General features: G+C 42.9%; 2 protein-coding genes across 2 annotated transcripts; one reads left to right on the top strand and one right to left on the bottom strand.

The window, feature by feature from the left end:
* Window positions 1–3,937: 3,937 nt before the first annotated feature.
* LOC309383664 (uncharacterized protein) lies at window positions 3,938–10,678 on the bottom strand. The gene is made up of 3 exons (XM_081936465.1): window positions 9,868–10,678; window positions 6,858–6,981; window positions 3,938–5,638 (listed from the first exon to the last, which is right to left on the bottom strand). The coding sequence occupies exons 1-3, from the start codon at window positions 10,552–10,554 to the stop codon at window positions 4,644–4,646; spliced, it is 1,806 nt and encodes a 601-aa protein (XP_081792591.1). The 5' UTR covers window positions 10,555–10,678; the 3' UTR covers window positions 3,938–4,643.
* Window positions 10,679–21,475: 10,797 nt separating this feature from the next.
* RPS26 (ribosomal protein S26) lies at window positions 21,476–25,270 on the top strand. Its single transcript, XM_081932848.1, has 4 exons — window positions 21,476–21,628; window positions 23,050–23,227; window positions 23,974–24,104; window positions 25,175–25,270. The coding sequence occupies exons 1-4, from the start codon at window positions 21,626–21,628 to the stop codon at window positions 25,208–25,210; spliced, it is 348 nt and encodes a 115-aa protein (XP_081788974.1). The 5' UTR covers window positions 21,476–21,625; the 3' UTR covers window positions 25,211–25,270.
* The last annotated feature ends 1,627 nt before the right edge of the window (window positions 25,271–26,897 follow it).

The following is a 26,897-nucleotide window of genomic DNA, read 5'->3' on the forward strand; positions in this document are numbered from 1 at the left end:
GGCAAGTGAGGCAAAGCCTCACCGCTCTCATCATGAAAAGAAAAAAAATGTAAAAGGAAAAAGCTGAGCTAGTTGCTGCCTCACTGTGGATGACTGCTTAACTGTTAAAAAAAGCCTCTAAAAAGCACCCTCTACTATGAGGCAGGAGAACTGTATGCCTCATCTAGTCTAACTTTAGGCGTTTTATGATCACTCGAGCAGAGTCAAGCAAGGGTTAAAAGCCTAAAAATTCCTGACGTAGGTGGGGCACGCAGTTCTCCTGCCTCATAGTAGAGGGTGCTTTATTAGAGGCTTTTTTTAACAGTTAAGCAGAGTCATCACGGAAGTCAGGCAGAGCGCCATGCTGTAGCACACACACTTTCCCCCAGTCTCTTCTTTTGAAAGGCTCGGATCGGCTCCCCTCTGGCTTCTCTGCCTCTCCTCTTACCCCAGCCTGCGAGCAGGAGGTGAGTGGGTGGGCTTTATTGTGTTCCAGGCATTTCCCACCCAGACAGAAGGCTGCATTTGCAATGGTGGAGGTGTTTGGGGAAGGCAGCAGGGGAATGGGGGGGATGGCAGAGGAGCTGCTTTCAAGCCACTGGAAAAGAGATCCAATCCAACTTTTGTTTGTGTGTGTGTTTGTTTGAGAGTGAGTGAGAGAGGGAAGGGGGTAGGAGAGATAGTCCAATCCAACTTGTGTGTGTGTGTGAGGGGGAGGAAGGGAGAGAGGGAGAAAGGAGGGGAAGGGAGAAGAAAAAGAAAATGAAAAAAGGAAACTTATTTCACAAAGGAGAAAAGCATGCTGTCGCTTTAAATCGGAACTGAGCATGCCTGGCTGTGAAATTCGGGGAGTTGAAGTCCACAAGTCTAAAAATATTTGAAACCCACCACTGTGTCAGTGCCTTACCAGCTATAAACCTCACCGCACATCACTGCTTTTCAAAGTTGTGCTCGGCATGACAACTTTGTAAGTACCCTGACTATACCCTAGCTTTGATGGCACACTAAACATGAATCCTGTTCAGAGAACAGGAAGAATATTATCCTTCCTTCCAGTCACTCATTTGCCTTTGAATGCCAACAACACATCACACAAGACAAGAGGCCGAGTCAGTCATATGGTTACCCATTTTTAATTTCTTCTAGCTGCCACAAAGGAGACTAGGATGTGTTTGTCACTTGCACAAATCCAGCTTCCTGTCTCCCCACAAGATAAAATGGAAATTGGGCCTTTGTTGTTTCAATCTTGGGAGAGGGAAAAATGGAGAAACACTGGTAAGTAGTTTGTATGATCCTGGTCTGTTTGGGGCTAAAGTTAATTACTCCTCTGAATTAAGGTCATTTTTTAAGGATATAATGTTTGCAGATCATGTTTACCCCCACCCTGATCCTGTTAGCAGAATAGATCTATGCACAACCGCATAACATTCATCCCGCCAGCTACCCTGTTTCCCTGAAAATAAGACCTCCCTGGATAATAAGCCCAATCAGGCTTTTGAGTGCATGTGCTAAAATAAGCCCTCCCAAAAAAATAAGCCCTCCCCGAAAATATTGCAAAACAGCAGCAGCCATGAGGTGACCACGCTCGCCGTCTCCTGCACCTCAAAATTAATAAGATCTCCCCAAAAATAAGGCCAAGCACTTATTTCGGGGGTCAAAAGAAAATAAGACCCTGTCTTATTTTCAGGGAAACACAGGAGTTGTATAGGAGAAACTAATCCATGTATTACAGAGTGTGAGCACAAATGGTAGAGGCAAACCACAACCATCTCTGATGGTTTTCCTGTTGTTCAGCTGGGCAGCTATCATTTTTTTGCTTTTTTTAAAAAAAAACTATATCTTAGGAATCTAAAATTATTTGCTAGGTTGAGCAAAATAAGGAAGAAATATTTACAACCGCCTTGTTGCTCACCTTTCCAAACAACGTTTAAGAAAAAGAGAACTAATAATATATAGGGTCATAGTTCTGTTTATTAAAATCATGTCACATTGTCAGTATTTTTGCCTCTTATGTTAGGCATCTTCTAAAAGTACTGTGTAATTTGTGCATTGGAACTCTGCTGAAAGGGATACCTTGCCATTCATGTTAGTTCATTATTGGAGAAAAGGTTATTAAAGTGCCCAGATGTTTAATGATTGAGCATCTGGCTCTAGATAAGCATGCCTTGTTTCTGGAATTCTACCAGCATATTTTGATCTTCACAATTATGAACATTAATAACCTCTTTAATGCAGTGTTAATATTAAATATAACCTCTTCAACATGCTAAGTTCTTGACTACTTCAGAATCTTACGTATAGTCCTAAAGTTGTAAGTAGGACTTTTCTGAATTCGTATCAAAGATTTGAATTTGTACTAAAATATGTCCTACACTTTTAGAACAGGTACCGCTTTATCATCATCGACAGAGCACCCTCGGGAGCTATTATTTCTTCCCTTAGGATGGTATCAATCCTACCAATTTTGCATTCAATTTATTTTTATTTAAATGGCGATGCTGGCCAGAAAACAGCAGTGGGACATCAGCCACTAAGATAAATTGAATTGCTATCTACCCTGTTTCCCTGAAAATAAGACCTCCCCGGATAATAAGCCCAATCGGGCTTTTGAGTGCATGCCCTAAAATAAGCCCTCCCTCAAAAATAAGCCCTCCCCCAAAAATATTGCAACACAGCAGCAGCCATGAGGTGACCACGCTCGCTGCCTCCTGCACCTCAAAATTAATAAGACCCCCCCAAAATAAGGCCAAGCGCTTATTTCGGGGTCAAAAGAAAATAAGACCCTGTTTTATTTTGGGGGAAACACAGTATTTTGCCTCCTACAGTTCCAGAACCATTTATAGATACAATTGAGCAAGTTATGTTTGTCTGTCTATATCTGAAGCCAGGCTCAATAAAAGAAAAGTAGCAGCACCCAATAAAAAGTGAGCTCATTTGTTATAAAAGTCCCCACAATGCACAAACCACATTTACATATTCCTCCTTTTGCTCACATCTCCCTCTGCAATCTAGAGCTTCATCCATGACTTTTCCTTCATTAAATATTATAACTGGGAGATATGTTTGTTGCCTGGATCATATCCGTCAGACTGCATGCAAGAGTGGAACAAACAATGAAGTTCCATACTCTGGGGAGTTGTCTGCTTGCTATAATTTATAAAAATGAATCTCAGAATAAAACTTTAGGTAGTGTAACTCAGAAGACATACTAGAGTTAATGGTGCAGTCCACAACTAACATGATTACAAAAGCTTCTTTCAATAATTTCTAGTCACAAGCTGGGAAAGTTGCCTTTTCTGACCTCTTAAAGATATGTGGCCATTTAGGCTAGATCCATGATGGCAAACCTATGGCACAAATGCCACAGGTGGCACGCGGAGCCATTTGTTAGGGCACACAAGGCGTTGCTCTGTCAGCTCCAGAGCACATGCACGTGCTGGCCAGCTGACTTCAGCCTTCATTTTTGGCCGCCTCCGGAGAGAGAAAAACAACCCAATGTGCAAACCACAAGTTCAGGAATGGAGTTCCGGGTTGCCCGTAGGGCCATTTTTTGCCCTCTGGAGGCTGCAGGGAAGCCTCCTGAAGCCTCCGGAGGGCCTCCGGTGGAGGGGAGGCTATTTTCGCCCTCCCCAGGCTCCTAGAAAGCCTCTGGAGCCTGGGGAGGGCGAAAAAAGGGACCATCGTGCGCCAAAAGCGGGGGGAGGCTGGGGTCAAACATGCATGTGCGGGGGGTCGTGCACTTAGAATTATGGGTGTGGGCACACCCGCACACGACCCCCCCTGTGCTCCCCCCGCTTTTGGCATGCAATGGCAAAAAGGTTAGCCATCACTGGGCTAGATGGTGCCAAAGGCCCAACCTGATAAAAAATCTTATCCTTATCACATCCTCATCTTTCAAATTCTACTGGAGATGAGCTAGGGCAGAAATGAGAGGATGACATCCAGTAGCCCAGAAGGATTGACAGCTGCTTCGGTTTTAATATAAAGAAGTAGAAACTGACACATAGCTATCATAGTTGCCAATCTAGAAAGATTACCAGCTCATATTATTATCCCAGCAGGGCTCCTATATATTGCCTGAGGCCTGCTGACTTTATGATGATCTGTCTGCTTTTCCAGTTTCTTCCTGATATTTCCTAAGCAGAGAAAAACTGCATTTAAATCACCATATAGAGCAAAATCAATTATTGTCCTAACCAAGCCTTGAACATACTAGGTATGTCAAGTTTCTGTCTCATTTGAGTTGTCCGGAAGCTATTCTTTCTGAAAAGAGAACTATTCCTCTTTTACCTGGCTAGCAAAGGACAGTTAATTACTTGGAAATGGTTTACTCCAACTGCTGCACACAGAGTCATCTGCATTATTTAAGCTGCTTCAAAAAAATTACTGTATGCAGATAAAGGAAAACCAGCCATATAATAGAGGAAGATTACTCTTCCTGCTTTTTCTCTCCTGAAGTTACAATTCCATCTATAAATGCCCCTTCTCTTTTTGGAGTGTGATTTATAAAACAGAGAGCACGATGAGCTTCATTACGTCGTCGTCGTTGTCATCGTCAATCTTCATGTCCACTTCCTAGTCAGTAGGAACAGAAAAAGGAGTTGATTCTTTATCCTATAGAATGACTGATCCCTCTGTAAGCAGCAGTATAAGAGTGAGGGGCATCAGGGGCTGGGGGAGAGAATCAAGCTAGGTTCCTCCTCCTGATCTCCCAGTTCTTTCACCAGTTTGACCTCATGAGTTTTGAATGGACTTTTAGCTTGGGACTCCGTGGTCTGGAGAGCCTCACTTCCTTTTGGATTTTCTTTTGAATGGCACCTCTGGTGTTTCACCAGCACGCCCCTCTGCCTGAATCTTCTCCCACACTCAAGGCAGCGGTACGGTTTTTCCCCCGTATGGATACGTTGGTGTGTAATGAGATCAGACAGCCTGGTGAATCTTCTGTCACACTCATCACAGGCGTAAGGTTTCTCTCCTGTGTGGATTTTTTGGTGCCGGGTAAGATCCGAAGGGTAGGCAAACTTCCTGCTGCATACCTTACAGCAGAAGGGCTTCTCCCCCGAGTGCGTTCGCTGGTGGGAGACCAGGTTGGAGTGTTGGATGAACCTTTTCCCACACACCCCGCAGGCGTGGGGTTTTTCTCCCGTGTGGATCCTTCTGTGTGTCGTGAGGGAAGAGGAGGACACAAACCGTTTCCCACAGTCAATGCAGGCGTAAGGCTTCTGGCCCATATGGTTCCGCTCGTGGATCTTCAGGGCCGACTGGTGGCTGAAGCATTTCTGGCAATAGGAACAGTGGTAGGGCTGCTCTCCTGAGTGACTCCTCTGATGGCTGACAAGATATGCTCGTTGGCTGAAGGTATCTCCACACTCGGAACAAATGTGAGGCTTCTCCCCCGAGTGGATTTTCTGATGCCTTGTGAGGTGGGAAAGCTGGCTAAAGCTTTTCCCACATTCGACACAAAGGTAGGGCCTTTCGCCTGTGTGAACGTTCAGGTGTTTTGCCAGATCTGAAGGGCGAGTGAAGCTTTTGCCACATTCGATGCAAACATGGCTTTTCTCTCTCCTTTGGGTTCCCCCTGAGACCGGATGGGCTGCCACACTCCCCTTTTCCTTGGACTCCAGATGCTGCTGTTCCAGCTCGCTAGCTATATTGACACCTGTAAGGAGACAAAGATGATCACAATGCAGCCCCACAGATCATGGCTAAGGAGGAGGTAGGCACCTAATAGGGTTAGGGTTAACCCTAAACCCTTCAAATACTTTGCCCACCTAATGAGAAGGAAAGACTCACTGGAGAAGAGCCTAATGCTGGGGAAGATTGAGGGTAAAAGAAGGAGGGGACAACAGAAAATGAGGTGGCTGGATGGAGTCACTGAAGCAGTCAGCGTGAGCTTAAATGGACTCCAGAGAATGGCAGAGGACAGGAAGGCCTGGAGGAACATTGTCCATGGGGTTATGATGGGTTGGACATGACTTCGCAACTAACAACAACAATCCTAACCATCATAGGTGCTTTTCTAAATATTCTTGTTCTCCAGTTCAAGGTCTTTAAAGTCCAGCATGGCATGTGGCCAGATTATCTACAGAACCACCTTCATCCCGTTACATCAGCTCCTCCCACCAGATCAGGCAGGGAAGGTACATTGCGGATCCCATTTGTTAAAGAATTTCCACTGGCGGGATCCAGGAAGAGAGTCTTCTCTGCCATTGCCCCCCACCTCTGTGGAACACTCTTCCCCCAGATGTGAGGCAGCCCCCATTCTCCCGAGCTTCCATAAAGATATGAAAACATGGCTTTGCGCTCTTACTTACGGGGCACAGAGGGGCACACAGTCGTGGGGCTTGTTAGCACCCTGAAAGCCCTCTCACTCTGCCTTTTAATTTCACGTTGAACATTCCTTGCCCCTTTTCAATTTTATATGCTGTTCTTATACTTGTAATATTTTGATATAATATTTTTGTATAGGGTTTCCTAACTGAGCAGGGGGTTGGACTAGAATAGAGTTCCCCAACCTTTTCGGCTTTGCGGACCAGTAGGGGAGAAAGATGGTTACATGCATGTGGTAGACAAGCACAAACGTGGCTCCATTTGTGCAAGTGATGGGCATGCATACCTGCGCTCACACAAATGGAGTGCGTGCGCTCACCCACCACTTCCACGGCCCGATTCCAAAAGGCTCAAGATCCACTAGTTGGCCACAGCCCAGGGATCAAAAGACATTCAAAGTCCCTTCCAGCTCTTATTCCGTTAGCACAATTCCCACCCCATCCTTCCTACAGCATATTGTCCTAAGAATGCCATCTGCTCCATGAAGACATCAATTCATAGCTATTCAAAAGCAGCAAATTGCAACCTGAGGCTAAAAATGTCCTTACCCATTGAGAGGTTAACAATATCCCCCCTCCTTCTCCGGGTGCCCGATTGCTGCTGCCTGACCTCCGCTGACACTCTCCGTGCTTTTGAAAAATCCACAGCCACATCTTGAGACGGTCGAGTCCCCTGAAATAACAATGAAGGTCAAGTTCATAGAACCATGATGGCTGAAGGTGTACTGGACTGTAGACAGGGTACATTGGTTCAAGGAGTTGGGCAGCTGATCTCAGCTATTGAGGTTTAAAAAGAATACTATGCAAGCTTCTAAAAAAACAACCCCTGCCAATCAAATTGGAGTACAACTGCATTTTATATGTATTATGGGCTATTTTAACCAGGGCAAGAGGAGTCTGAGAGATGATAGCATTTTCCCAGCACCCAAGTTTTACTGATCGAGGGGAGAATGGCTGGCTGGATTCACACAATCTCTGTGTGCCATAATGTGATTTGTTTGGTTTGGGTTATTGTATTGTGTACATTAAATCATCCATTCTATGTTGCAAATCATGTCTTAGGAATCAGAATATTGTGTGATCCCAAGGTAAATAACTTCCAATATCACCAAACTATTGTGCACAACTATTTTCCCCCCTCCTTGATAGGTTTCCCTGAAGACAGAAATAGAAACAGCAAACATAAAAGAGTGATAAGCAGCTAATGATAAAAAATGAAATCTTATAAACAAAACTAGGTGAAAGAACAATAAAAACTGCTTTCATACTGTATATTTCAACAATATTTAGTGGAAATAGTGAAACTTTATATTTCACTCCCCTTCATCGTTTAAGCATCTCCAGATTTCAAGTAAAGTATCTTTCATTATGACCTGAATTTACCTAACAATAATAATGTATTATTATGCTCCATTTATTTGGTAGAAATGCTCTCTCTCCATGTTGAAGGATGCAACTTCCACTTCTGCAACCATTTATATATATTTTAGAATGACATGTATGCGCAATGTTACAACTGCAGAGAGCATTTGGAAGCAGAATTGGGGGACTTTCTCAGTAGTTTGGGGCGGGAAATGAGTAAGCCTTCCAGATTTCTTAAATTTCAGTTTTCCTTCCAGCCTGATGGAATACTTGTCACTAGTGGGGGAAGATGGAAGTTGGACTCCACCAAAAATGGAGGGCCAACATTGCTGACTCCTCTTTAGCCCTATGAGCATGGGGGATCCCCAATAGTGATGAGTTTGTAGGAGGACTGGGCTGTCTACCCCATCAGGCCATGCCCTAATAAGGAGCATTTAGCGCCCATCAGAGAAAACAGCAACATTCTTTCTTTATTGCTACTTCTGTACCATCAGAAGCTAATACAGGTAGTCCTCGAGTTATGACCACAATTGAGCCCCAAATTTATGTTCTTAAGTGAAACATTTGTTAAGTGGGTTTTGTCCCATTTTACGACTTTTCTTGCCACAGTTGTTAAGCGTTGCATTTGCTAAGTTAGTAACATGCTTGTTGAGTAAATCTGGATTCCCCACTGACTTTGTGTTCTGTCCCGTGATTCCAATGAATATGCAGACACCAGCTTGGCTGTCAGCCACGACTAATTACATAGATAAAGCCACCTCTTGGCTAGGAGCCTAGAAAGCTATCTTCAAGAACCCAAGATTAAACTTACAGAATGCTTTCTCAATGGCTAGTAAAATGGACTGTTGTTTCCTGCAAAGATTCCCCTCCCGTCGCTCCACCTATAAACTCTTTGGGAGGGGCCACGCCCTTAGCCAGCTGCCCCTACTTCCTTCTATGACATCTTCTCCACAGCTGTTCCTTTCTCCTATCAATTCTACGCATACGCACATCAGAGACAACCTCCCTCTGTTCCTCTTCATTGCTCCCTGACTCAGATGCCACCTGGTGGCCAACAGGCCTCTCTAGTTCCTGCTCTGACTCCAAACACCCTCCAGAGTCTTCCTCATCCTCCAGAGCAGTCTCATAATAGTCTTAGCTGTCAGAGTCCACCAACTGCTCAGCCAGCCGCTGCTGGGCCACAACACTTTGCTTGTTGGAAGGTTGCAAAAGCGGATCATATGACCCCAGAACGCTTCAACCGTCATAAAGATGAACCAGTTGCCGAGCATCTGAGTTTTGATCATGTGACCATGGGGGTGCTACAACAGTCGTGATAAAAATGGTCATATCATTTTTCTTCAGTGCCGTTGTAACGTTGAATAGTCACTAAAGGAACTGTTGTAAGTCTAGGACTACCTGTATTGGACAAATTATATTTCCCATTTTGCTTTTTCTCAGCGTTCCAGCTTTCGTAGCCTGTTTTGGAAACCTGAGGTTTCAGAAGATGAAAACTAGTCAAATAGGAAAGAAAAGGGTCTTTTCCATTAATGGGGGATCACATTATGACAGCCCAATGGTAGGCTCCACCAAGGTCCTCCATTCCGGCGGGAAAATACTCCAAGCCGATTGCCCGAGCTGTCTGACAGCTCCCTATAAAAAGGCTAGCTGTCAGACAGGCCGGAGCTGGATTTGTAAATAGTTGTCTAATAAAGAGCTGTGGTCACTGAGTCTGTTTCATCCATTCACCCGATCTAACAACTTCTTTTTCTCTTTATTCACATGAAAAGGTTTGCTTGCTGCTAGTTTATGCAGGCAATAGTAGCCGTCACCAGTGGTGGGATTCAGCCAGTTCAAACCACTTTGGGAGAACCGGCTGTTAACTTTCTCAGCAGTTTGGTGAACTGGTTGTTGGAAGAAGTCATTAGGGCAGAGAACCGGTTGTTCAATTACTTGAATCCTACCACTGGCCATTACTGCACGTTTTTAAACAAAAAGGTGAACAGACTGAGTAGAGGTCAACCATCCTTCAGCATTGGTCTCTTAATCTGGGACTGACAGGAGCCATAATTCCAACCTAAGAGAAGTGCTATAAATTTCCTAGCCTGACATGGACATGTTCTAAACGTAACATCTGATGTCATAGGAAGAGGGAGAAGGGGGCCAGGTCTGAAGCAGCACCTTGCCTACTGCTTGTCCTGGAACAAACAGGCCTCACCTGCACCTCCTGCTGCTCCTCTTCTTGCTGCCGCAAAATGAAGCCTTCGGCCAGGGCCACTGCTTGGGCACAGGTCTCTGGGTTACGTTCCCTGACCTGGTTCTGGATGTCCTGAGGCAAAACGGTCAAGAACTGCTCTAAAATCAGCAGCTCAACAATCTGCTCTTTGGTGCGGCGCTCTGGCTCCAACCAGCAATGGCAGAGCTCCCGCAGGCGGCCACAGACCTCCCGAGGCCCCTTGGCTTCCTGGTAACAGAATTGCCTGAAGCACTGGCGGTGTAGCTCCGTGCTGGGCAGGTTTTCATGCAGGAAGATGGCCTTGACTTTCCCACAGGCTTTTTTGCCTCTAGCGTTCTTGCCGCTCAGCGCTTGCTGGCCTTCTGCCCTGAATGCCGGCTTCAGCCTGGTTACCCCGTCACCTCTAGGCCACTGACAGACTCCAAACACTCTCTCAAAAGTGATCAAGTCATCCCAAGAAGTCATATCCGGGAGGCCTGGGCTGCCCCATACCATGGCCGGAGAAGGCAGAGTCTTCAGGTATTCCCACCACTGGGTAGGCATGTTCTCCGGCTGTAACATTGCCCCATGGGGTAGTTCCCATCTGATCCTAGGCTGAATGGCAAAATGCTCCCTCCCTGCTTGTTCTGATGCCTCTGTTGATCCCGGCCCTGCTGGCACCTTCTCCATTTTCTGTACCAGGCACGCCTCCTTGTCAAATGTTGCCTGAACTTCTACCTCACACACTTAGTTTGTCACACACCTCTTTACTCAAATCAAGTATTTTATCTTGCTGGGGATATTTCCAAATCCAGGCTTATCCCTTCCCCCACCCCCTAACCCCCATTATTGTCTTGCTATTTTGGGAGCCTCCCCTATTTTCACACCCTTGCCCTCCTGTGCTATTGAATCCACCCAACGGCTGCTAAAAAAAATAATACTCCACACAACTGTGGGCTTGATGCCAGGAGCCACAGCCTATCGGTAACCAGCTCAGAGTTCTAGCCCAATTATCTGGAGCTTCTTCCTGGAAAGAAACAAACATAAAACAACTTTTTATAAATGTGTCTCCTCTTTTCCTCCAAAGAGCTTGGGACTGTGTACATAAACCTTTGGGTTTCTTCTTTTCAAAAAATTGGGACAGATGAAGTTGAGGATGGTTGATCATTCATTTCGGGACCTTCTCTTGAACAGACTGACCGACAGTATTTAAATATGGCAGAGTCTAGGCCTGTGATGGTGAACCTATGGCATGCACGCCACAGGTGGCATGCAGAGCCATATTTGCTGGCATGCCAGTCATCAGCTCTGGTGCGCATGGGTGCGCTGGCCAGCCTGATTTTTGGTTTTCCGGAGGGCCGTGGGAGGCTGTTTTCACCCTCCCCAGGCTTCAGGAAAGTCTCCAGAAGCTGTGGAGGACGAGAAACCGCCCCAACGGGCCAACCAGAAGTTTGTTCCTGAACTTCAGGTTCTGTGACGTGCGGTGAGGTTTATAGCTAGTGAGGCAGCAATTTTTTTAGACTTGTGGACTTCAACTCCCAGAATTCCACAGTCAGGCATGCTCAGTTGCGACCTGCCGCCCTCCGCCCTGGGATTCGGCCACGGCACCGCCCGCCAGAGCTGCGCGGAATCCGGGGCGCGCTTGTCGGGTGAGGGCAGTGCAGATGGGGAGCAGAGGAAGCCTCCCCCCCCGTCGAGTCTAGGGCAGCGAGTCATTCGATAGGAAACTTGCCTCTTGGAAGGAATGACTCGGCTTGGCTCCTGCTTTGTCTCTCCTGCCTCTTCGCTTCTCCGTTCAGTCGTTGGGCGGCAGATCGAAAGCGGGAGCCAAGCTGGGTCATTCCTCCCAAAAGGCAAGTTTCCCATCGAATGACTCGCTGCCCTGATGATGAGAGGTTAGGCTGTGCCTCACTTGCCTCACCTGACTGCACGTCACTGTTCAGGTTGGCCTGTTGGACCTGTTTTTTATCCTCCACAGCCTTCGGAGGCTTTCCTGAAGCCTGAGGAGGGTGAAAACGACTCTCCACGGCCCTCCGAAAACCGTTTTCACTCTCCCCAGGCTTCAGGAAAGCCCTGGAGCTTGGGGTGGGGTGGGGTTGCACATATATGCGGGGAAGGATTGAATCAGTGGGGGCACGCGTGCGTGCATGAAAGCGCACACACACACAATTTTGGCACGCCATAAGAAAAAGGTTCGCCATCACTGGTCTAGGCCATATTTATGCCAGATATGGCATACACATCCATATATACATTTACAGACCCAGAACTAAATTTAAAATGCATGACATATCATCATATAATATTATATTATATAATATACATATAATTATGCAGAATTACAAGGATTGCAGAATCCCATGGTCACATGGTCACCATTTTGTGACCTTTGCCGATGGCTTCTGTCAAGCACAGTCAATGGGGAAACCAGCAGGAAGTCACAAGTTGTGATCAAGTGATATGACTCAACAACTGTTATTCATGACCCATAATGAGAATTGCCAGCATAAATCACTACAGTCACATGATTTTTCTGGTTTATGACCATGCTGGTGGTTAGAGACGCAGTTTCTAATCCCAGTTATGTTCATTAATTGGGGAATATCTCCTTACATACTGCATGTATAGATAGTCCTCGACTTACAATCATAACCGAGCCCAAAATTTATGTTGCTAAGCAAGATGGTTGTTAAGTGAATTTTGGCCCATTTTACAACCAGGAGACTGGAATCTTTGGTCCTGCCTTAGCCAAAAGCCAGTTGAGTGACCTTGGACCTGCCATTCCATTTCAGCCCTAGGAAGCAGCCAAGGGCAAACCACTTCTGAAATCTGGCTAATACAATTGCAGGGACTAGCCCAGGCGGTCCCCAGGAGTCACACAGTTTCTGCCAGAACATGTCCATTTTGGGCTGGGAATAAGGAACACCTCAATTTCATTGAATGTATGCATCAGTGTAACAGTCCTACCTTTCTCCTGTACAAGCAGATTTACAGCTCTCCATCTATGTACTATGTATCTTTCCTTCAGTTTTCAGAAAAGCACATGATATTCATCAAATATTCTGGCCAGGCCCTGTGCTTTGATAACCAAAGAGAGTGAAGCACTATGAGTGGTTTCTGTCATTTCTGATTAAGGCTTTCCCCCCTGGTTAGCTATCGAAGAGTTTGAGACCAGCTCTGTAAACAGAACAACAGAAGACTTGGAGTCCAGCCCCCATGCTCAAACAGGAGATCCTATCCCACTTGAGACAGAGGGCTGCCTAGTCTCTTCTTAAAAACCTTGTGGAGTACCCACAACTTCTGGAGGCAAGTCATTCTCATTGTCAAAAAATTTCTTCTTAGTCCTAAATTGGATGTCTCTTTGATAAGTTTCCATGCATTGCTTCTTCTTCTGCCTTCAGGCCAGAGGTGGGTATTCAGCCTGTTCGGAACGGTTCGCCCGAACTGGTAGCGGAAATCGCGGGTGGGCCTTCCCACCCGCCCAGGCTCTATGCCATCCTATTTAGGCATGTTTTTGAGGCAGAAGGCGTATGTGTGAGCAAAGTGCATGCATGGAAGGCCGGGTGCCCACTTCACATGAAGCAGGCAGGCACACATGGGGCGAACCGGTAGTAACAAAATGTGCAACCCACTGCTGCTTCAGGCTCTGTCTACTATGACATGGCCCACAAAGTTTTCCTGCCTGTTATTTTTAGTAAAAAGGCTCAGGGAACAAGGGAAAGATAAAACTCCATCCCTTCTCTTTCTAAACACTTTGAACATCTACTACCCAAGGCTGACAACACAGATCAACATAGAGGAACTTTCCCCACTGGCCTCCTCCAATCCAGTGCCTCCCAAAAGTGTTGACGCATCAGCTCCAGTACCTTCTAGCCATAGCCGTGGTGACTAAGGCTTATGGACCCTGAAGCATCAATAGTTCTGCAAGGTGTCCACTGGGATGAAAACACCCCAGAATCAGCCGCCTTTCAAGGTTTAGAGAAAGGGAGGCCATCTGAACACTGTTTACACATTTTGTCTTTGAAAAATAGCTGGGTGCTCACATTTTTGGGAGCCTTTATTACGCTAAGTATCACCAAGAGACAAGCCCCATGTTAGGCCATTTGTACTTTATCTGTCTGTCTGTCTATCTAAATGGCTGTGTGTGTGTGTGTCTGTATGTATTCCAGTATAACTCTGGAACGCCTTGAGCAATTTCAACCCAACTTGGTACACAGATTACTTACTCTCTGGAAACAAATACTGTGGGGGGTAAGACACCCCTAACACCCTTCGGTGTTTGTGTTCTATTAAGATATACAGCCTATTGTGCCTTAAATGGCTTCTACTGTACTGCCTTAACATGGCTTCTACTGTACAGTGCTGTGGAGTTCCCATGGTAATGGCTTCACAGTACTCCACAAGGGGGCTCCCTCTAGTAAGGGGAAAAATTCAACATTAGAAATTATGCCGACATTCATGGAAGGAGGGTTGGGATAAATAAATACCAGGGCAGCATTAGGTTATCAGCTAATTATTCTTAATATTCTCTGACAGCAACACTGGAGAAATGATGGGCCGACCAAATGCATACGCTCTCCCCTTCCACTTATGACAATGTGCATATGTTTGGGGGGGGGGAACAAATATCAAATATTCTCAATCGATACTTTATCACTTGGAGAATGTATTTCTTGGAGCCATCAGATGTGTGATGATGAGTGTTGCCTAAATATTTCCCTGGCGTTTGTGGTTTCTTTATTTATTGGGTGAGCTATAATAGACCAAAAAAACCTACAGAGGTATGTTAACTGAAGAAGACACCAAGCGCAAGCTAAGTTCACAGAGCCCTTAAAATCCTTCTGCAGAGTTAGGGGGCTAAACCCCCCATCATGCATCACGCTCTGACACCCCTCAATCTACACAGGTATTAGAAAACTGGAAAAGTCAGTTGGAGAGATGGGGGGGGGGGCAGGATTTTTATTGGATCCTGTGATGCTCCATCTCTATTTTCTCTCTCCCTCCCTCTCTCAATTACAAAGTTTGATTGATTTTTTTTCTCCTCTGGGAGGCTAGAGAACTTTGGAGGGGAAAAATGGCCTGATGGAACAAACTCCCCCCTCCCCATATCCTGTGCCATTATTCAGTCTTGTTTAACGAGACACAGGGAAAGTTCCCTGTTCCTTTCTTCACCATAAAATACAAAGCAAAAGTGGCATTTTGTTGTTGTCAAAAAAGAAAAAGAGAAGGAAGAATGAAGCCCATGCTCCTTCCTTCCTTTCTCCTATCTATCTCCTTCCTTCCTCATCTATCTCCTTCCTTCCTCCCTTCATCTTCTTCCTCTCTTCTTCCATTTCTCTCTTTCTTCTTTCCACATTTTTCTCCTCCCTCCCTTCTATTTCTCTCCTCCCTCCCTTCTATTTCTCTCCTTCCTTCCTCCTATTTCTCTCCTTCCTTCCTCATCTATTTACTTCCTTCCTTCTTCCTCTCTTCTTCCTTTATTTCTCTCCTTCCTTTCCACATTTATCTCCTTCCTTCATTATCTCCTTCCTTCCTCATTTATCTCATTCCTTTCTTTCCACATTTCTATTCTTCCTTCCTACCTTCCTCATATATCTTCCTTTCTTCCTCAACTTCTGTCTTTCTCGTTTATCTTCCTTCCTTCCTTCCTTCCTTCCTTCCTTCCTTCCTTCCTTCCTTCCTTATCTCCTGTCTTTCCCCTTTATCTCCCTTCGTTCCTTCCTTGCGTTTGGCTGTAGGAGGGCCAGTGACGAACTAGCCGTACTGGACAAAGGAAGCGAAGGGGTTCCGTCGAAGGGCCGCAAAAGCGTCCCCCTGCTCACCGCTCTCAGGACTCCGCGGCCCCGCCGCCTAACTTCACAAAGAGGCGGGGGGCGTCCCCCCAAAAAACTCTACAGAAGTCAGCGAGAAAGCCCCCCTCCCCTTCCCTCCCGTCCCTCCTCTCCCCACCCAGATTTTGTTTTTGGACTCCGCCTGATTCGCAACCCCCCCTCCCCCGTTCCCGCCCTTGCAGATGCATCGGCTTCCCTTCGCCCGGCTGCCCCTTAAACTTACCGCTCCCCACAACTCCTGCCTCCACGCGGACCCCGGAGATCTCGAGCCCCGCAGACAATCCCGCCACCCCTTCATAACATTCAGATGCCAAGGCTTTTAATCCAGGGCGGAGCAGGATGGACCCTTGGCTACCGCATCCCCCCTCTCGGCTTCCTGGGCCTCTCCAGGGTTTAGCTCTCGCTCAATAGGACTAAGCCGGCTTAAATCCAAAGGCTCCTGTTTAACTGGTTTGAGGATCGGGCTGCCAGTCATTGTAACTCTTGACGCGGCTCAGCACTGTGGGGGGTGGGGATGGAAAGGGTGGAAATAGTTGAGGGTGACTTTGACGCTTGGCAGCGCCAAGTATTCCTGGCGGGACTTAAATGCGAGCTCTTTGATTTCCATTGCACGAAGTACTTGTTTCACCCGAACTAGAGAGCCACCTGAACCAAAATAAACATTAGCCTCGAAGTGGGATGTTTGGGTTGGAGCTGCAGGGGCATCTTGAATGTTTTCTTAAAGTTAGATTCAGAACATGCATAAATGGCTCACATTCCACACACAGCTCAATATGCTGTATCTCCGTATGAACTTTGAGGTCAATGGGATAATCTGTTAGAATAGAATAGAATAGAATAGAATAGAATAGAATAGAATAGAATAGAATAGAATTCTTTATTGGCCAAGTGTGATTGGACACACAAGAAATTTGTCTTTGGTGCGTATGCTCTCTGTGTGCCTAAAGAAAAATAAAATACATTTATCAAGAATCATAATATATAACACTTAGTGATAGTCATAGGTTACTAATAAGCAATCAAATCATACTAGGAAACAAATAAAACAATATACATTGTAAAGATACAAGCAATATGGTTATAGTCATAAGTGGGAAGAGATAGGTACTTGGAAGGATGAGAAGAAGAATAGTAATACAGTCTTGGTAAATAATTTGTGGAATTAGTTGTTTAGCAGAGTGATGGCATTCGGGCAAAAACTGTCCTTGTGTCTAGTTATTGTGGTGTGCAGTGCCCTATAGCCTTGTTTTGAAGGTAGAAGTTGAAACAATTTATGCCCAGGATGCAAGGAGTCTGTAGATATTTTCACAGCCCTCAATGGAAGGCAGGTTGGTAGCAATGGTTTTTTCTGCAGTTCTAATTATCCGTTGAAGTCTGTGTCTGTCTTGTTTGGTCAAAGAACCAAACCAGATAGTTATAGAGGTGCAGATGACAGACTCAATAATTCCTCTATAGAACTGAATCAGCAGCTCTTTGGGCAGTTTGAGCTTTCTGAGTTGGTGTAGAAAGAACATTCTTTGTTGTGCTTTTTTGATGACGTTTTTGATGTTATGTGTCTATTTTAGGTCTTGAGATATGATTGAACCTAAAAATTTGAAGGTCTATACTGTTGAATTGTGTTGTCTAGTATTGTAAGAGATGGTAGTATAGGGGGGGGGGGTTCTCCTAAAATCTACCACCATTTCTATGGTTTTGAGTGTATTAAGTTCAAGATTGTTCTGGTTGCACCACCAGGCTAGTTCAAAAATACCCATCTGTATGCACATTCATTGTTGTCTCGAATGAGACCAATCACTGTTGTATCATTTGCAATCTTCAGTACTTTAACAGGGGGATCTTTTGAGATGCAGCCATTGGTGTATAGAGAGAAGTGGAGAGGGCACACAGCCCTGGGGGGGGGGGGGGGGGCTCCTGTGTTAATTGTGTTAATTGTACAAGTACCTGATGTGATTTTGCCTAGCTTTACCTGCTGCTTCCTGTCTGTTAGGAAGCTTATGATCCATTTACAATTGTGGTCAGGTACAGCTAGCTGATTTAGTTTAGTTAGAAGAATATCAGGAATGATGGTACTGAGGGCTTCCACGTGTCTGCATTAGAGGCAAAAAGCTCCAGTCAGATGATATGGGTTCACTTATTGGCTTGGTTCACACATGTTAATTAATTGTAGAGATGGATTAGTGTTTTTTGTGGATGTCTTAACCCAGTTAATTAACCATGAAAATCCATTTTTTTCCCTGATGGCTTTACACCTATAGCCAGCAGGCAGCTGGATGGGAGAAATTTATTTTTGCCAATGATTGAGTCTGAAGCCAGCTTTTGAAATTAGGCTATATGTACATACTTAAAATGATAGGTTACAATCAGTAATTTATAAGCTAACCCTCTGTCATCTTGATCCTGTTTGTTGTGCCTAGCAGTTGTCAGTTTCAGAAGCAGATAGCAGTCCTTTCTCCCGTTTGTGGCTTCCCTAGCATTTTCCCTATTGATCACTACTTGCACAAGTGCGTATGGGGAAGAAATATTCTGGCTTGTGTTTAAAAACGGGTTTCCAATTAATCAAATAATTGGGAGGGGGGTATTTTGTTGTGGCTGGGTTATATTCTATTGGAAGTTTAGCACTGCATGTGCATTATGTATGATTTTTGTTTGATTTTTGATTACTTACTTGATAATACGGAGCCGAATAAAGATGTAAACCGAGCCCTTGTGCATGGTTTGTACCAATGTGAGAATTTATATGAGGTTGGAAGTGCAGGGTTCAGTGAGTCGCCAACTGCTGTAGTAATCATTGATTGATGATGATTCATGATGATGATTCAACATGTTGAATCTGCCCTCACTTGGGGCACTCATTTTGAAACTGGAGATTGCACCAAAATGTAAATATTCATCAAAATAAAGATCCAACACTAAGTATTCCCTGGTATATCCTTGGAAATTCACAAAGACAAATTTGTACCCTTTCGTATATAAAGCTCACCATGGCTTTCCCAAGCTTATTTTCATACTGCCAAATGTTCAGGCGGAATGTCTGATTATTGTACTGCAGGTAGAAAATGTATTGAATTTGTATCTGCATTTCGCTTTATGAGCTCTCCTTACCTGATGATAGAGGGCCACCTTAAGGACCAGGTTTTCATTACTTCGATTTTCCATTTTTTTGTGATGTGATGCCAGTATTTTCAGAATCTATTACCATACAGAGTACGTCATTTTTAAATTTTCACCCAAGATTTAAATTCTCAAAATAGTAATACAGGAAAAATGAGTGTATATATACATATAATCATTTATATATGAAATTATATACTAGCAAAATAAAATATCTCACTATAGGATAACACACATAAAAATTAAACTTCCAGGTATCCTTCCCATGCTATAATCTGTTCCCAGCCATCTAAGTAAGTACTAAGTAAGAATATGGTACTATATAAGAATATGGCACTACTATATTCTTACACTATATAGTATAAGGATACTATATGGTATTATATTGTAACAATTCTATTGTCTCTTATTCCTTTTTTTGCTCATCAATACTTTTGTATCAATTATGTCAGAACTATGTACTTCAACTGTTTCACCCTTTCCCTCCCAAATGGGTTAGGGTTAGTGATCAATGGTTAACAGTTACCTCTGCCAATTTATGTACTCATCACACCAAGAATATCATACCAATAATTATGTTGAATGTATAGAAACTCATATGCCCACCGCAGAACTTAAGTCTGCATTGATTTCAGTACTTTAACAGAGGGATCTTTTGAGATGCAGCCATTGGTGTATAGAGATACCAAAGTGATGACACTGTGTCATCTCAAGTTGTAGTTGACTCTTAGCAATCACATTCATAGATTTTCACCATGGTCATTTGGCTTTGACCTGGTCTTTCAGTCCTTCCAACAGTACCTCACTCACCATTGTATCTGAATCCATCCACCTTGCTGTTGTGGTTGTCCGCCTCTTTCTCTTACCTTTCCTAGCATTAATGACATCACCAGAGAGTTAGGCCTATGTATAATATGTCAGAAGTAGGATAATTTGAGCCTGGTCATTTATGCCTCAAGTGAGAACTCTAGGTTGATTTGTTCAATTATTTGTTTTTTTGCTGTCCACAATATTCTCAGGAGTCTTCTCCAAAACCAAAGTTCAAAAGCACCAATATTATTCTGCTTTTTCAAACTCTTTGTTTGAACACTGTCCACTATTTGCAACACATTATGAAACAGCTTTCTAAGACACAATCGTAGTTATTCTGATGCTGCCCAAAAGACAGACTGTTACTTCAGATTGCAGAAGAATGTCACTTTTATTATTAGAAAGACCTTTAACCAACAGGCTTCATCAAAGCTCTGGAAATGGATAATTCTCTACCCCATTTTATTCCCAAATATACAAAAAGCCCATATATTTTGGATTTGCAATCATATTAACATAGGAATCCAGAAAATAATCTGAATTTGTCAAAATGTACACATTCCAAATCATCCACAAACCTATCTTCAGTCTTAGTAATACAATCAGAATAGAGCTGAAAGGACCTTGGAGGTTTCTAGTCCAACTTCCTGCTCAAGCAGGAGACTCTCTACCATTTCAGACAGATAGCTACCCAGTCTTTTCTTAAAAACCTCCAGTGATGAAGCACCCACAATTTCTGAAGGCAAGCTGTTCCACTGGTTAATTGTCAACACTGTTAGGAAGTTTCTCCTTAATTCCAGGTTGCGTCTCTCCTTGATTAGTTTCCAACCATTGCTGCTTGTCTAGCTTTCTGGTGCTTTAGAAAATAAGTTGATCTCTTCTTTGTGGCAGCCTCTCAAATACTGGAATACTATCGTGTCACCCCTAATCCTTCTTTACTCTAGACTAGTCATACCCAATTCCTGCAATCGTTCTTGTAATGCTTTTGTTTCCAGGTAAAACAATGTAAACAAAGCTGCTCTAGTAAACAAAGCTGCTTGAGTAGATACCTAGCATGAGCCATTTTCTATTCAGCCTACTTCAAAATAGAATTCTACGTGCTTTCTCCTATGGGATGTGCTAGAGATCCACCTACAACTCCAAAGGTATACAATACAATACAATACAATACAATACAATAGTAGAGTTGGAAGGGACCTTGGAGGTCTTCTAGTCCAACCCCCTGCCTAGGCAGGAAACCCTATACCGTTTCAGACAAATAGCTAGTATATAAATATTAAACTTTTAAAATATTAAACTTTTAAAATATTAAAATATTAAACTTTTATACTTATAAATAGTATAAAAGTTTAGCAATTAAAAATTCTACTAATGCAAGCTGAACTATAATTACATGTTGGATTTATTGCAACAAACACTGTGAAAAATGACAATTAAAATGTAAGTTTACAAAAAAAAATCGAACAACGGGAGCAAAAATTTACTGGGACTCTCCTGCAAATTCTTCAAGGCTTCTGTTCCTCTCCCATCAGGCGAGTGAGTAAACGCTCCGCAAAAGAACAAAAGTGGAACTCTTCGCACACGCGCTACGGTATAACTCAAGAAGAAGAAAAACTACAAGTCCCAATAAGCACTTCTTTAAGCAGGCGCAATAAATTCAAGTTACGTACCCGTGATGCATTCTGGGATATATCGGCAAGCAACAAATTTTCACGATGTACAATATGCTTCCGCTGAAAACTAGAAAACATATAGTCCCATTCATAAATATATGAAAAGTTATAGCTCAGAGTTACACCAAGAAATCAGAACGAATCTTTTTTTAAAAAAAATTCCGTTAGAACACCCTTTACTATGACGTATTAGTCTCACTCCTTAAACCTTCTGAGAGAATCAAAGAGTTTTGATGGTGGGAGGAAGTAGGGTGAACTGCTTCCGCTTCGCGGAGGAAAGCAATATAAAAATCCCCAGGAAAGAGTCGGACCTTCTTTCGCCTCCTCACCGTCAAAATGGTGGGTACCGCGCGCGCGAGGTAGCGGGCCGCAAAGGGGAAGCGCGTGAGACAAAAAACCAGCCCTGGAGAACCAGAGGGCGGAATTTGAGGCAGCAGTGAAATTAGCTGAGGGAGGGGAGGTGGCTGTTCCGTTAAATCTTGGCCCACGGTATACGCGTCCCATTTAAGCAAGCTTGGCGGAAAGCTAGACTTTCGGTCAGTCGCCCTTCTCTTGTATTTTGGGGGCTCTTGGCACAATCACACACACACCCGCCGGTCACCTCAGTGGTAAAGCCTTCCTTGTCTCGAGGAGTTCGCGGGCCACGGCTGACGTTCTTAGCTCGCGGTCTTACACCGAGGGGGAGGGGGACGGCCCCTCCGGGTCCGTTGGCCTCCTCGCGTGCTGGGCTGCGATGCTGTTGCCAGTTGGGGATTATAATGGGGTTCGCTCTCGGAAACATCTGGAGGGCCCCCCGTTTAAGGGAGACCATTCCAGTAGGGCGGGCCGGACTTAAATGGCGCCCTGGACTAAGCTGGGTTAGGATTTGGATAGCACATGTACTTCCCTCCATTCTGGCTTCTTGGGGTGGGGTAGGGAATCCCAGTGAAGGAATATTTAAAGCACTTTTATACAAACAGGATTTAGTGGGAAGTTGACAATCTGATAGTTCAACTTAATAACCCAAGCATCTTTAAATGTTTTTTTTTTCCCCTGGAGTGGCCCAGCCGTTTTTTTGAAAGGCGCATGCCAAAAGCACCCTACTCCAATTTAAAAAAAAGTTTGATTACTTGATTATTATGAGGATTTTATTTTAAAAAGTCCATGTGTAAGAGGCAAATGTTGAGACTGTTTTGCTGGGGAGGATATTAAGAAATAAATCTAAGGTGTGTAAAAATAAAATGTCCATCTTTTCCAGTTTAAATACTGGCCTCTTTATTGTATTGTGTAATTTATTGTATTTATAATAATAGATCCCAAGAAGCCAATGTTTAAACATACTTACTGGAAAAGATGGATATCTTTGCTTATCCCTCATACACATATATGTTCATTTACTGCTGTTTACATTTGACTTTTTTAACGGGGGAAAAAAGGCAGTAATAGTTCTGTTTGAATGTGTACACATATACAGAAAGAATATTGGTGAAGATATAAATGTATAAAGCTCTACAATCAATCTTTGGAAGCTTGGACAATATCAAAGCTGTATGCAAAATGTACTGTACCTTTGAAACAGAGATGTTGAGTTAGTGACAGGATAGCAATGCTTCCTGGTTATCGAAGCAAGTACTGTCTGTACCAATATCATTTGCTCCTAGAAGATATTTTCTAGCTCGACTCTAGAATTACCTGAGCTACCACAACATGTTCTCACATCGCTTTGCATTGCAGTCTGTTCTTATTAACATTTTGTTATCTATTTTTGTTCCTTTAAATAGACTAGGAAGAGAAGAAACAATGGCCGTGCCAAGAAGGGTCGAGGACATGTCCAGCCTATACGCTGTACCAACTGTGCCCGTTGTGTCCCCAAGGATAAAGCTATTAAGAAGTTTGTCATCCGAAATATTGTAGAAGCAGCTGCAGTCAGAGATATCTCTGAAGCGAGTGTCTTTGATTGTAAGTCCTTTCTCTTGCTATGCCCCTGGTTTTAATTGCCAATGTAAAGTTGAAATTAGAAAATTTAAGGATAAGGAGAAGACATTACAATGAAGAGTCATATCTTCCTTTGTATTTGAGATAGTGTGATGATTGCTGTTATGGAGCTCATTGTACATACTCTATATTCTCCTGTGTCTGACAGAAAACCTTAGAATTAAATATCTTAATCATGTTTAATAATTGTTCATCCAATTTTTTCATATTTGTAGCATTGTAATTTTGACTGATTCAAGATCCATTAAAAGAAAAGATAGGCAGCAAAGAACCAAAGGTAGACTCTAAATGGGAGTTCTTTTAAATTTCAACTGGAGTTTGATGGGAAAGTTTTCTTTAGCCATCAAAAATAATCACTCCATTGATTTTAGTGCAATATTTGAAGCAATAGAAGTTGTGGGGTGGGAGGGAGTTCCCCCAGGATCTTTCTTGTGGGAGCTTGCTTTAAAATGAATAATTGTTAAGAGGAAAGGGAATTAAGTTGTGTTGCTAAAATATTTGTTCATAATTATTCGTTATGTCATCTTTGGTAAAATAATATTGAAGCTTGTATTTCTCATTTTTAGATTCCATAATTTATTATTTTATGGTAATGAAAGGAACTGTGGGGCAGATTACAACATAGACTTTCAGGGGGAATCAGAAATCTGGCTGTTTTATCTAATTGAATTGTTGTAGTCTTTTCCAGTTATCTTTTTTTCCCCCCTCAGCCTACGTGCTACCCAAACTCTATGTGAAGCTTCACTATTGTGTTAGCTGTGCTATCCACAGCAAGGTGGTGAGGAACCGATCCCGTGAGGCCCGGAAGGACCGCACTCCTCCTCCCCGGTTCAGGCCAGCAGTAAGTATATGATCAACTGCAAATTATTGCATTATTACTAAAAAAAAATCTAATCTAGTTGGTAGAGTACAAATATGCCATTTTTGCATGATTATACAAGCAATCCTTACAACTACAATTGGAATCAGAATTTTGGTCACTAAGCACTGTGTTCCCTAAGTGACTCAATATAGGATAGAGCCTGATTTTATTACCATTTTACCATGGTTGTTGGGCTATTTCATCTTTCCCAATTGATGTTGCTTGTCAGAAACCGGGTAGGAAGGTCACAAATCGCAATCACATGGCTGCAGGATGCTGCAGCTGGTCATAAATGCAAGCACGTTGTCAAGTGCCTAAATTGCAATCACACAAGTCGTACATGTAAGGGCAGGATGGAAATAACTTTTTCCGAGTCTGTGTAGCTTTGAACCATTGTAACAACTGTAAATTGAGGGCTGCCTGTATAAGCCAGGGGTGTATAGAGAATACTTTAACAGTTGGTGATGGGGACTATTTTAGAAAAAGATTTCAGGAGGTTTGGGGATGGAATGGTGCCCTGAGCATCTGCATATAGCAGCATACAGCCACTGGGCTGCACTTTGTATGGTCCTCACACAAGCAGGTATGCTAAGGATTTGCCTTTCTGCATTCACATGATATGCTACACATCATGAGGATTGTTTGATTTCATCTTGGAATGAAGTAATCCTGATAGTTATGGTTTATTGGGCTTTCTGTTATTGGCATAGAAAAAAGCCTAGATGAAATGTATTTCTAAAAGCAAATAATTATCTGCAGTTTTTTAATTTACTAGGAAATGAAAGATTATAAATAATCTCTCCCTTCGGGGAGAGGGCGGTCTAGAAATCAAATCAAATAAATAAATAAGTAAAAGGATTGCATATTATCAATGAAACAGTTAGCATTTTGTTGAACTGGCAGAGGCCACAGGTATTCTTTGTTATACAAGGCAGCTATATTTGAAATCTCTGTTGAGATAGAAATGAGAATGTTCTTAATTTGTTATATTTATCATTAGTAATAACATTCGATGAATGTCTTCTAAAACACTTTTTTTTCTCCTCCAGGGTGCTGCACCGAGACCACCCCCTAAGCCTATGTAAGGAGATGTTTTAAAAGATGTCAATTCCAAATATTGAGTCAATAAATACATTTACAAGTGATGGTTGTTTGTGTTAACCCTAGAGTGTTTTTAAAAGGGTGGATGGGGGTAGAAGATTAATAAATATATTTCAAGTATGCTCCAAATAACTTTAAAAAATAACTTGAGTGATGCAAGTAGCCTTAAAAATTAGTTTGTTCAGCTCTTAGAAACCATCTATTGTTTCATGAAGCAGCTTTGAGAGAGCTCTCTCAAACTTTCATCAAAACTTCATAGCAACTCTTTTTCTTTATGGGAGTCCTCATATCTGAGAGTGGGCTTGCCACACCCATCCTCCTCTTGCATACTATCAAATCAAAAAGACTCAGTGGTTTGCAAGTATTTTATCCAGTAAAATGTTTTTAGTGTTTCATTCCAAATGCTATAGAATAGCGATTACAGGTTTTAATCATTGCCTTCCAGAACGGATGTTACAAGCAGCAATTTGAAAGGTAAACAGCTGATAGCTATGAATCAAAAGATTTTCATGCAAACCAAATATTTTTCTTGATTTTTTCCCCTCTCGTTAGAAATGTGTTTGAAATACTTGATTCTGTAAATATAATACAAGTGCAGCATATAAAATAAATTTTTGAAAAATTAAGGAGACATTCTGAGTCTCAGTTCCAATTTATCTTGTGCCAGCCAACTTGGATGATTCCTTGTACAACTGGCTGCTGTTTTGTTTTGTTGGCACCTAAGAGAAGCTTGTTTACTCATTTGGCAAGAGATGGATTTATGAATATGAACTCATAGTACTTGGTAGTACTGAAGTAGTTCAGCGTGCACAGATTGTTCAGCCCCTTCCCCTAATTATGTTAGACCTGTGAGTTATAGACTAGTAATTTTCATCATTCTCAACTGAATCAGTATGTGTCTGCCTTCCTCCTCAGGGCAGTATTAACATACCCTTAGAGTTGTGTATTCATGATTTTCTATTAATAAGTTCTCTCCAGCTAGTATTAGCTTTGAAAAACTAAAGTTGAATGTAAAAACTTAAAATACAATCAGAAAAATCAGAATTGTGACTATAAATGGAAAAGATACCTTTCATTAGGAGCTTGCAATTTTGACATTTGAGATGAGAAAATGAACGTTTGTTTGAATCAAAATTCTTTGTCCAGTAATTAATATCCTTTTGAGAAACTTCATCTGCTTACTTGTGTACAGGTAGTTGAAGTAAATGCTCTATTCTTTATAAGGGAATAAAAAGTAAATTAGTTCTAATGTATAATTCAAATGCTGTTGGTTTTGGTCATAATTAATCTTCAAAGGCCTCAGCAGGTGGCAGCACCTGGCTTGTCTAGTTTAGAAGGTAAGTTGGGTCAGATCAAGTTAATTCTTGATTATGAGAGTTCCAGGGAATCAAATTGGTTATAGTTTAGAGTGGAAAATAAAAAGTTCTGGTAGCAGTTACAAACAAACCCCTTCGTTGGCAAGAAAATTGCTTTATTACATCCTTAATTTGGCTAAGAGATTCTGTTTAGATCTTCATAGTTATTAGTCATAATAATGCATCTTTTTAAAAGTGCAAAAGGAGCAGTTGCAGGCTTCTAGTCTCTAGAACAGAGGTGCGGAACTATGGCTCCTTTATGACTTGTGGACTTCAACTCCCAGAATTCTGGTTCAGGAATTCTGGGAGTTGAACT

The sequence above is a fragment of the Natrix helvetica genome, assembly GCF_964273705.1.
Source record: "Natrix helvetica genome assembly, chromosome: 1".
NCBI classification, from domain to species: Eukaryota; Metazoa; Chordata; class Lepidosauria; order Squamata; family Natricidae; genus Natrix; species Natrix helvetica.

Excerpts from the sequence above, each read along its gene's own strand:
- RPS26 (XM_081932848.1), top strand. Across the intron at positions 23,228-23,973 it reads TGAAGCGAGTGTCTTTGATT|CCTACGTGCTACCCAAACTC; the intron begins GTAAGTCCTTTC and ends TTCCCCCCTCAG. Across the intron at positions 24,105-25,174 it reads CTCCCCGGTTCAGGCCAGCA|GGTGCTGCACCGAGACCACC; the intron begins GTAAGTATATGA and ends TTTCTCCTCCAG.
- LOC309383664 (XM_081936465.1), bottom strand. The coding sequence starts at position 10,554 with ATGGAGAAGGTGCCAGCAGGGCCGGGATCAACAGAGGCATCAGAACAA. Across the intron at positions 6,982-9,867 it reads AGGAGCAGCAGGAGGTGCAG|GGGACTCGACCGTCTCAAGA; the intron begins GTGAGGCCTGTT and ends TTGTTATTTCAG. Across the intron at positions 5,639-6,857 it reads TATTGTTAACCTCTCAATGG|GTGTCAATATAGCTAGCGAG; the intron begins GTAAGGACATTT and ends GTCTCCTTACAG.